This window comes from Limanda limanda, chromosome 12 (assembly GCF_963576545.1).
Source record: "Limanda limanda chromosome 12, fLimLim1.1, whole genome shotgun sequence".
Taxonomy (NCBI): domain Eukaryota; kingdom Metazoa; phylum Chordata; class Actinopteri; order Pleuronectiformes; family Pleuronectidae; genus Limanda; species Limanda limanda.
In genome coordinates, this window is record NC_083647.1 from 11187241 (window position 1) to 11198247 (window position 11007).

Below are 11007 nucleotides of genomic sequence, written 5' to 3' on the forward strand. Positions count from 1 at the left end.
CTGCAGCTCAACACGGAGGCCCTGAAGGAGCACGATCAGAAGTTGAGGTCTCTGGCAGCGGAGGTGAAGGACGCTGTCAATGTCTGCGTGGGTTCTCACTTTCCCGACCTGGTCGACCAGGCTGGAGACAAGAAGGTGGAGGGAGTCGGCTTCTATGGAGATGTCTTCCTCGGTTAAACTCGTCTTTTGACCCCTAACCCCTGAGTACAACTGCTGCATTGTAGACTATTCAATTATGAAAACTGTGTGAAATTCAATATTAGATTTAGGGGCTGTTCATGGAGAGGGTATATATTTAGGAGTGTTTAAGTGATAATCATGTTTTTATGGATGTTATGGATGATTTTTAACTTTTTTCTATATTTTAGTTGCTTCTCACTGGATAAAAAAAAAAATTCATTGGGCTACTCTCGTATCTTCCAGTCGAAGGCCCATCACCAAAAGCACAGTTGATGAGTTGAATGAAAATAAATGTAGCAGGGAAAACGGGTTATCTGAGTCCACAGGCTGCATCCAGACAATGACTCTATCTGCGACACTTGAGTGCAGCTTGATTTTCTGTGTGAGACGATGAAGCCACAATGAAGCTGAGAACTCGGTGTGTTGTAGATACAAAAAACGAAACTCGGCAGAATAAAGACAATTTAAAATCTGTAGCGAGGAAAACAATCCTATGAGGCCATACAAAAGAAAAACTAGATTTGTATTTGGATGCCACCAATAGCCAGTTAAAGTCCATGTTTGTCTGACTCATGTAATATGTAGTGAAGACTTTGAAATAATTAATTGAAAGGCTCTAAATATATTTTTTGATTTGTGATAAAGGGACATATAAATGCATAATTTAACTATCTGACTTGTTGAGCTTTTTTTCCCTGGGAGATACCTTGTGTTTGTTCACCTGACAACGGTGAACACTCTGTTGAAGACATGACAATAGACAACGATACAAATGTGCATGTTGCTGCGAACAAGCCACAGATTCTAAGGTGTGGATGCTTCACTGACACATTCAGCTTCACCGCACAGAAAATATTAAAACACCACTGATTCAATGTGGACTCCAAAACTGTTTGTTGTCTGTTCATTATCACTATCCATCCAAAAGGGAAATAAGAGCTGTGTCTCATCGGCCGCATCCTTAGGAGGACCTGGTCTTGTCCAATGGCTGCGTAGACCGCGTCAGTCGAACTGAAATGATACGGTCAGGGTTAGCTTGTAACGCCCTTGCAGCCGTCGCCCAGCAACAAAGCTAAGGACCAAAACTTTCTTTGCTTGATAAAAAATGCTAAAAAGACGTTTTACCGTTAGCTGTTTAGTTGAATCAGAATTAAGTATATTTTCACATACAGGAGATTGACTTGTTGTGTTTACTGCATACGACATAAAACAACAATATATATAAGTGTAAACAAAGCATTAACTGAAAATGTGCAAAAGAGCAGACATTAACAAATAGTAAAAAATAAAAATAAGAGATCAATGTTTTAAATAATTACCTCCTTGGAAAACAGTTTGTCACTAAAGCACAATTAATCATGGGTTATGTTGTATGGAGAAGGATCCACCCCATTGAGCTTCCGTTGCCCGGGGCTGGAAGGACACATTTGTCGGCCGCATTTGTCGGAAGCTTCGAATCAAGACAGCCCAGTCACGCCACTGTGATGTTACTGGTCTACCGATGCAGCGACCGAAGGATGTGGCCCCTGAATTGAGACACAGCTACTGTCATGATCTCCTCTTAGGTTCCCAAGTGAAGGCGTTGAAAGATGGGCAGAACAGTATGATGTCATAGTGAAGTGGACCTTTTTAATATAAATTGGCATAGAATAATTTCATGTATATATATATATATATATATATATATATATATTTACAAGCCTATATATATGTGTGTATATATATATATATACACACACATTAATTTCATATATAAATAGATACAATTATTATTATTGTTTTTTTCTTCAGTTAGGGTCACATTGACCTTGAGCCTTGATCTTCTTTCAGGTGAATATCACAGACAAGACAATGGGACAGATGGACAACAATTTAACCTGATATGTCCAACTGGTGTGGAAGCATAACAACATACAACACAACACATAAATATTAGACTCTAACTTACATGTTTTTGTCTTGTTCTTCTCAAAGGCAGTTCCTGGCAGCTGGTTTAATTTATGGTTCATTTACATGCACATTAGAGTTTGGGAGAAACCTACAGACCTAACCTGCAGGTGTGTTTTGATCACATTAACAGCCTGGTTATGTCTGACTGGACTTCATCTACTCTTCAGTAAACGAAGAGGAAAGCCACAGTAAAATATCCTCTGCGTTATCAGAGTCAGAGTGTTACCTTTATCTCAGCAGCTCATAGTCCAGCTATCATATCCAGAATAGGACTTTAAAAAAATGTCCAGGAAGTGATTTAGACTCTAATGAACTGACACTGTTCATACCTGCAAGCTGCTAAATGCATCCACAGTGTGATCTGTGGGACCTTAATGCACTGGTAATGCCTCTCTACTGACCCAGAACTGAAATCCAACTGTTTACAAGCCTGTTTATCTCATCTCAAGCCAATGATTCCCAACATTCAGGGACTTAAACCTGTAACGCTATAGAGCATTTCTCACACAAGTGCATTAACAGAAAAACACAAGCGAATAGACACAACACAACCACAACGCACAGAGCCCCCAAAAAGGAAGAAAGCACCTGTAACTAAACAAATTGAATAGACATGCATCAAATTTGAAATGGTGGTTGGCTTGACCATGTTTTCACAAATGACGGCAAACATGTCCGTTTTACTCTGCACATTTCTTGTCGACATCCATTGTTGTGTACTTGTGTTGTGGTTGTGTTTCCGGTGGCTTTTACAGTTGTGTTTTCCATTAATCGGTTAAGACGTCTCTGCCACCGTAAATTTTCAACAAAACAGGCCTCAAACTTTATGAAGGCTTTGAATAGAATCGTTTTGTTTTGTTTTTCTTACTTCTTAAGCGGGACATCGTGTCTTCAGCACCTTTTGTGAGTGTGAGTGAGAAAATACATTTTTTACGATAGATGGACAACGAGTAGGTACACATGACTATTAAAGTAAGAGAAGAAGAGGCAGCAGTGACATGATGTCAGAGTCCTGTGGTTCAGTCAGTGTTTGGAACGTGAGTGAAAAGCTATTGCAGGCTGGCGATGACGTTTCTCTTTGTTTCTCTCTCTACACTGCTGAGTGTAATTTGGTACATTATGCTATGACTGATTCATAATAATACATAATTGCGACGTCTTTTCTCTGGAGCTCTATACGAGCTCTGCGATGGATCAGGTCCTCTTATTAAAAGGGAGCTGTAATAAAGGCACGTGGACCAAAGAGAAATTATTTGGATTGAAAAAGAAAACTCATTAAAGGGAAATGTTCCAACTTAATTTAAGCTCTCAACATGTTTACACAGAGATGCGATGAATTTATTAATGAAATCAGCCTCTCCCTGACTCACCATCCAGAGCAATCTGTCCACTTCTCATTTTTTCTTAATGGTGCGACACCCTTAATGGTGCGACACCCTTCCTCTGAAGCGAATGACGAGTGACATTTGAAAATGGAGGATCTGGACAAACTCCGTCTGCGAGACACAGCTTGTGCCTGTGAGTGCTGCCACCTCATGCACAACACAGATGAACTGCGAGCTTCAGAGTGTGAAACCAGTCAGCTCTGAATCACTGGGTTGATAATCTTACATGAGACAAGGACTACCCCGACAGCTCCGTCTCCGACCGGCTGGAGAGGGATGGCCTGGGCAGGATCTTTAACCACATGGCAACCCGTGGCTGCTCATTGACACATGGACAGAAAAACAGAGGAAGGAAGGGCCTCCAATTACACACACACACAGGCACACACACACACACACACACACACACACACACACACACACACACACACACACACACACACACACACACACACACAAAATTGTGTGGGCACTGAAGCAGATATTCAGATGGAAAATGTATCATTGATTGCTAGAGAAGCTCATAGTGCATGTTTAGACAGAAAACCTTCAAATGAGATTGTGTTCAAATGTGCATGAAGATGAAGGTGAACAGGTCTGTGAAAACAATCTTTAAATCCAGTGTTTTGCATGCAGTCATAAGACTTTACAAATCAAAACACAAATGAACTTCTGATAAGTTGCATGAATGTGTTGTGTTGTTGTGCTGAATATATGTGGCTGTATGATCATTTGTCCCACATACCTCATCTCAATAGGAAAAAAAATCACAATGATCTCACTCAAAGCTTAGTGAATCTTAACAGTGCAGAAGAATAGAAAAGAAATTAGCTATTGTACATAGCCAGTCTATTTTAATCCGACACAGTGTTCTAAATTACCTTGCAAGATTACGATGATATTAGCGGAGAAAAGAAACAGGGAATTTATGGCCTGATTTGCACAAAGAAGAAGGACACTGTGTAGTAGAGTGGGCTCCATCTGTGGAGTGAACTACCCACAGTTCACTCTGCTCTTCCTCTTGTTCTTTCCTGTGTAAGGAAGCAGGTCTGACCCAAAGGAGGAGGGGAGGCATGATCTGTAGTCCATCTTGGCTTGAAGTGGATGCCATCCTGGATGAAGATTCAGCGCCCACACCGCCCACATGCACACCACCTGCTGAGGCTGCACTGTCACAGGCTGCATGCGTGGATGTGTGTGTACTGGATCGCTCTGTGGGCTGCAGACTGTACTGCCTTCAGAGAGGTAAAAGCCAAGGCCAAAGGAAATAAAATAGCGATTTCCTTTGCACATGATTTGCACTCATGCTGTCACCAGGCTGCAGAATGTAACTTTTTTGTTCAAGGATGCATTGCACAATCCCATTAACGTGAAGGTTTAAGCATGGGATTAGCAGCCTGATGAGTTTTCCTGGACGTGCATCTCCCTGCATTCAGTCACCCTCCCCCCCCCCCCCTCATGCTACATAAGCACTGAGGGCCTGAGAGAGGGTCCTCCATCTTCTCAGGGATGCAAATGTTATCTTCCTGCATGTGTCAAGGACACAGTGCTTCCATTAGAGGGGAATTATTTTTTTTCCTCTCTCTCTCTCTCTCTCTCTGTCTCTCTCTCTCACACACACACACACACACAAACACACACTTGAATTCCAGTCCTGTCCTGTTTCCCAGGCAGGTTTGGGACCATCAGGTCTGCACTGCAGGGAAACGCTGATACACCTGCACACATGCACCTAGCATCTGCCTCACTGTGACAGAGTCCTATCAAAAACCTGATTGTGCTTTAATGTTATCATAAGGATTCCTAGTTTGAACTGCAAATGGCTGCACATTACATTGGGATCTATATGGTCCACTCGTATCTCTGCACTGTCGAGATGAAGTGGAACATTGTTGAATTTCATAACATGAGTTTAATTTGTCGTGTCAGGCAATTAAACACAAATTGAATATTCCAATCAAATGAAAACATTATTCACCCAGAAAAATGGCCAAACTTTAAAGTGAAGAAGCTACGGCTTGCAGCTAATAGCTTAGCTTAGCACAAAGACTGGAAGCAAAATGAAACTACTAGCGTGGATCTGTCTACAGATAATTAACAAATCTGCATCTCTGAAACTCACAAATAAGTATTCCCTTTGTTTAGTTATTAAGTGCAAAAAGTGAAGTGTGAAAAACAACATGTTGCAGTGTTGGGTTAACTTACCCCTGTTTTCTTGTTAAGCTAAGCTAACTGGGTTTACTGGCTCTGGCTTCATGTTTATTGAAGAGAAGGAGGAGAATCAATCTTCTCTCTCATCTTGGCAAGAAAGTAGAATAAGCATTTTTCATACAACTGTTAAAAGTATTTTTATGAAAAGAATAAAAAAAGTTTGACCTCAAACCAACAGTTCATGGACCATCATTTCACTTTTATCCTCGCCAGACATGTTTTCGTATTTATAGAAATGTGATGAATGGTTCTTTCATAAAACAAGGTTACAGGTAAAGATATAAAGTGAGAAGAGAGATAACCAATAACCTGTTGATAAAGATGGACGACAAAACATCTCAATCGCCCTCTGGTGGCTGGCTTCAGTATAGGTCATAAACCCTGCCTCCTCCACGTTTGCAGAAAACTTAAAAGTAAATGTTCACATCAAACAACATTTTCAAAAAGATGGTTTTCTGTCATTTCACATAGTTCTTATCACACTGGTGTTTGTTCGGGATTGTCTTTAATTAGATATTTAATGCTATAAAATTGGGGTAAACGATCAAAAGATGGCAGCACTCAGGTCAGGGATCTTTTGGCTTTGTTTCTGAATAATGGGAGGAAATGAAGAGGTGTCGTCCATTCTCACTTACAGTCTATTGTCCAACACTGCGTATAGATCAATCTACAGTAAAGGTATGTCCAAACATAGCAATGATAAGATAAGAAATGTTTTGAAGTCCCACAATTTGCACTGAGAATGCATCTATAGGAATATGTTAATTTTAGTACCAGTAGCTTGTGTATTGACCAAATCTAATCCCCATTCTTTTTTTTCTTTTTCTCTTGTTTCTACTCCATGCGACAGCCACTGACAAGAGCAGTGGGTGTGTAGACTATGAGCTACACTGACACCCACAATGCCAGGCCAACATGCATTTTATGCCATGCACTTAAGGCTGGTGAGTCACCAAGTGCCTCTTTGCAAAGCAGTAAGTCTTACCCATTACTCAGGGCTCCATTAACTGTATACTGAGTGTAGCTTTAAGCAAGTAAAGAAAGAGCCACGTGAGCTAACATGAGTGGCAGAGCGTGTGTGGGAGAAAACAGATGGCCGTGGGCTTCAGGGCCGTTTAAAAAGAAGTGCAGGAAGAGGAGAGATTTGTCACTAATTCAGCTTTTGTATCCTGATGTTAAACTGATGTGGTCTTCCTCTACCACTAACATCGTGATAGGTCGTGGTTACATTCAATGAACTGAAACAAAGACTTGAGTTAAATCTGAAAAATCTGAAAAAAACGTCTACTATTCATCTTCGAGCTTTGATTGGATGAGTATAGATCAGTCCAGACAATGCAGCTACAGTACATATGGCTGCAAGATCAGAAAGATGCATAACATACATGTACAGCCCAAAAAATTAAAAATAAATAAAAAAATTTTTAAAATACTTCTTACCCCACTCAACTAGTTAAGTATGAGCTGTTAGTCTGCAGCTAAAACACCAGCGTTAGTTAAAACTGAAACTCAAAACCAGCCGAGTGACAAAGCCCTTAACGTGCAGTTGTCAACCATAGACTGTAGCCTATATAGAGATAGATGACACAACCTCACTTCCTCCCATTGTACAAAAATGATGCCAAAGATACGAAAGCTGCCATCTTGCGCCAATGACGTTAGCTAGAGTCTGTGGAGTGGGGATTGAGGCATGGCATCAAGGTTCCGCTGATACATGTGCTAGAGTCGGTTTCAGCTGTCGATCGTGACGTTTCACCACATTTTTGTAGCATCAAATAACTAAAACCAAACTTTACTAAAGGAAAACAATGTGATGATAACTACCTAAAATTAAAGAATACATGTAGGAGAATTTTTTTTTATGACTTGATTGACTTTTTTGTTTGGCCCATGTCCCATTTGCTAACATTGAGGAGGTGGGGCTTATGACCTCTACTGCAGACAGCCGCCAGAGGGTGATCAAGATGCTTTGGTTTCACTTTTAATGAAGGCGTCATGTCATCCATCTTTATACATAATGTCGCCAATACAAGTTTATTTACATTGCTGTTCCCTACCAAAGACAACTCTGCTGTTTCAACATCAAAACAACATCAAATTCCCACTTCCCACTAATTTAATTTTGTGAAACGTACCGTTTGCTGCTGTCTTGCCTGCATATCTGACCACGTGGCAGGACTTCACTCAGGTGCGGCTGCAGTGTTACCCATCTCCGCACAACGTGACTGTCAAACAAATACATTTGTTATCCATTTGTACAATTTATTGAGCTGTCAGAGTTGAACGTTGCCCGCAAGGCCACAAACAGGGCCTGTCAGACGGGAGATGGAGAGGGAGCTCGCTGGTCCTCAATCTCTTCCACATCATTGCGCGGTAGGAATTTCCATCAGACCACACAGATTAAGGAGGGGGTACAGGTGGCTCATGGGAAACAGCACGACGGCTCAACACAGTAAAACCGATTGATGATCCGAGTCCTTTTGTTCAACAGGAAACCAGTGACATGTCTGATTAAATGGGACAGTGCTGTGTATTTCCAATAAAAGTGTCGCAGGCAAGCTTTATCTTAGATTATTATGTTTGCAGAGGAGGTTATGTTTTCACCCCTGTCCGTTTGTTTGAAGCATGTTAACAAAAAAACTACTCTATTATTGTGATACTTGGTAGAAGGATGAGGTACGGGCCAGTAAAGAAACTGTTCAATTTTAGTGCTGATCCTGATTAAGGAGTGGATTCAGGATTTCTTTACACTTTCTTTAACATTGTGAAGTAGAATATGCATAAACATTTCCCTTGATTTCCCAGCGAATAATCAATGGATCTTGACGAGTGCTATTCTAGTTTTACGTATTTTTACTTTGAACAACCTTAAACAGGTAATTTGACATGTATATGCAGTGAGCAAGAAAGTAACTGGATGTGAGTACAGTTTTTTATTCAAGCAGGTGACTTTTAACATAACATAAAAAATAAGTTTATGGCTATCTCATTAGTTTCACAGGTATTTGATCTTAAAGCAAATATACTCCCACATTAACCTGCTCATGGTTAGAGATACCATGGTCAAATGTCACCAAGGCGTTAGAATTAATGGAAAAAAAAATGTCTGTATATTTCATGACAACTCATCCAACTGAGATATTTTCGTCCAGACCGAAGCAGTGGAGCAACTGTCTGACAATTGCTGCCATTCCGTTTCGGTGGCTAAAAACCTCTGCCAAAATAAAGTTGTGTGATCAGCTGTGCAGTTTACAGATAAGATTTGCTTTTCCTCTCTATAAACAAGTAATTCGATGTCATGATTTACTGCAGAGTAATAGCACCCAAATTTCATTCATTTCCAAAAATGCCACGGACCAGTCGCGGTGTAGGTGCTAATTCCCTGTTGTCCAAAAGAGTCTGAGAACTGATATTAAATCCCCCTAAATCCTGTTTACCATCTGGTTGTGGGAAGCCTGCCTGAGCGGGGGTGATAATTTATGAGGCAAGAGGGAGCAAAGGCACTGAAGATCCGCCTCACAGCCAATAGCATTTCAGTGGCAGCTCATGGCGTGCTGTCAGGGTCTTCAGCTGCAGCCCTGTGACTCTGTGTAATTATCCTCCCTTGTCCAGCTCTGCCCAGCAGTATCTACAGCCTCCCTCTGTCCAGGCTCTCTGTCCTCTAGTCGGGTGACAAAAAAGAAAAATATCACATTATCCTTTGGAAACGAACACAGAGGACAACAGAAATGCGGCTTTAATTAAGGTGGGACATTTATTTAAAGATTCAACAGTTTGCCATGACATTTGTTCTCCTCTGTGGGACAACCACAGTGACCTCGCGTCTACCGCGGCCATGATACAAACACTCCATGGTTACAAGGTGACAGCGGGACAGCTGCGGCTTCTTTCCTGGAACGGAAGGCGAATCCCCATTCAACCTAACAACTGCTGCATATCAAATCAAAGGGCATTAGAGAGACTGAACGGACACGGAGACACATTATTGTTATGATACAAATGCATCAATTCGGTGCTTTAAGCAGCGGAGGAGTCACACTCCTCCGCTGCTTAAACTCTTGAATTGAATTTTGAATCTTGACAGAGCTACCTGTGCTAGAAACTTACATCACTGCAAGGACACAAAAGTTGGGCTGCTTTTTGCCGGGATTCGGTTTTTGATAAACTAGAACATCTTAACCCCTTACACAAACATGATTAGTTTAATTCAGCCTCAGCTGCCGATATTTTCCTTGTCGCAAATGTGCTCACAGAATGGAAAACCAAGGTGGCCACGAGCTGCTTCTTGTTTTTCCAGGCGATGGTTTAAACTGCGTCATTCTCAGGTGTGCTCAATTATCGGGGCATAAGATGAAGTAGTCCGCGGAGGATGAGGGCATGTTGAGTCACCGGTAAGAAAAACATATTTAGCAACAGTGAATGGACCTTGTTGATTCTGGTCCCAAATGAACTTCATTTCCTACCCAGTGCTCAAACGCTAATTTTGTCTCAGGTGTGTGTTTTTTTAGTTTCTCAATGAACCTTGAGTGATTTGCTGATTTCGTGGCTCTGAAAGTGCATTTTCCCTGGTGGCTAATTAAGGCATTTCGGTCCGTGGATAACACCTCAACCTGACACGAGCTTTAATTCCTAATCAGACATTCAAAGTGGTTCCTGGCCCGCAATGAATGGGAGATCAGGTATTTACCATGACATATCTGCTTTATTGCATACATGTGTCTAATTAGCGGGTCTCATGGTACCGACTGGTTCACATTCTGAATATTTCATCCGCATCCCTGCTAAGTCCATTCTCCTCTGCCAGGGAGCAGCCGGCGCAGTGGTTTTATGTCAAGCACGGAAACATGCTGATCATGATTTCTCTGGGCCTTTGACAATATACTGCTATTACTGTAATCATAACTAAGTACTCTTACAAATCAATTGTCACTCCTCGGTGTGAAGTAATGAATGCAAATGACTTAGACCACACAGTCTAAGCAGGGAAGTAATATTCATCATAAAATATAATTACCAAGCTCACCATGAGCTAAAAATAATGATCAGATAAAGTCATGTATAGCACAGAGACAGCCACACCAGATTTTAGAAGCTGGACTCTATGAACTTACAGGTTGCAGCAGAAAATGTCACCTCGGACAGATACCCAGGAGTGTAGCCTGAAGTCTTGGGGCCAACAGTCTAACTTCCTGCCTTCCCGTGAGCATGTAGGCCATCCTCTGTAAAAGCAGCTCAAGGCCTCAAGCATTCGAACTGCAACACTTGGTAAAAAGTGTTATCG

General features: G+C 41.3%; 1 protein-coding gene across 1 annotated transcript in view; it reads left to right on the top strand.

Annotated features, from left to right (window-relative positions):
• The window catches only part of plcb2 (phospholipase C, beta 2), a 19775-nt gene extending 19598 nt beyond the window's left edge, over positions 1-177 (top strand). Inside the window, exon 32 of the mRNA XM_061082988.1 lies at positions 7-177. Coding sequence (XP_060938971.1) covers positions 7-177 — 171 coding nt within the window. The remainder of the gene's footprint in view (positions 1-6) is intronic.
• The last annotated feature ends 10830 nt before the right edge of the window (positions 178-11007 follow it).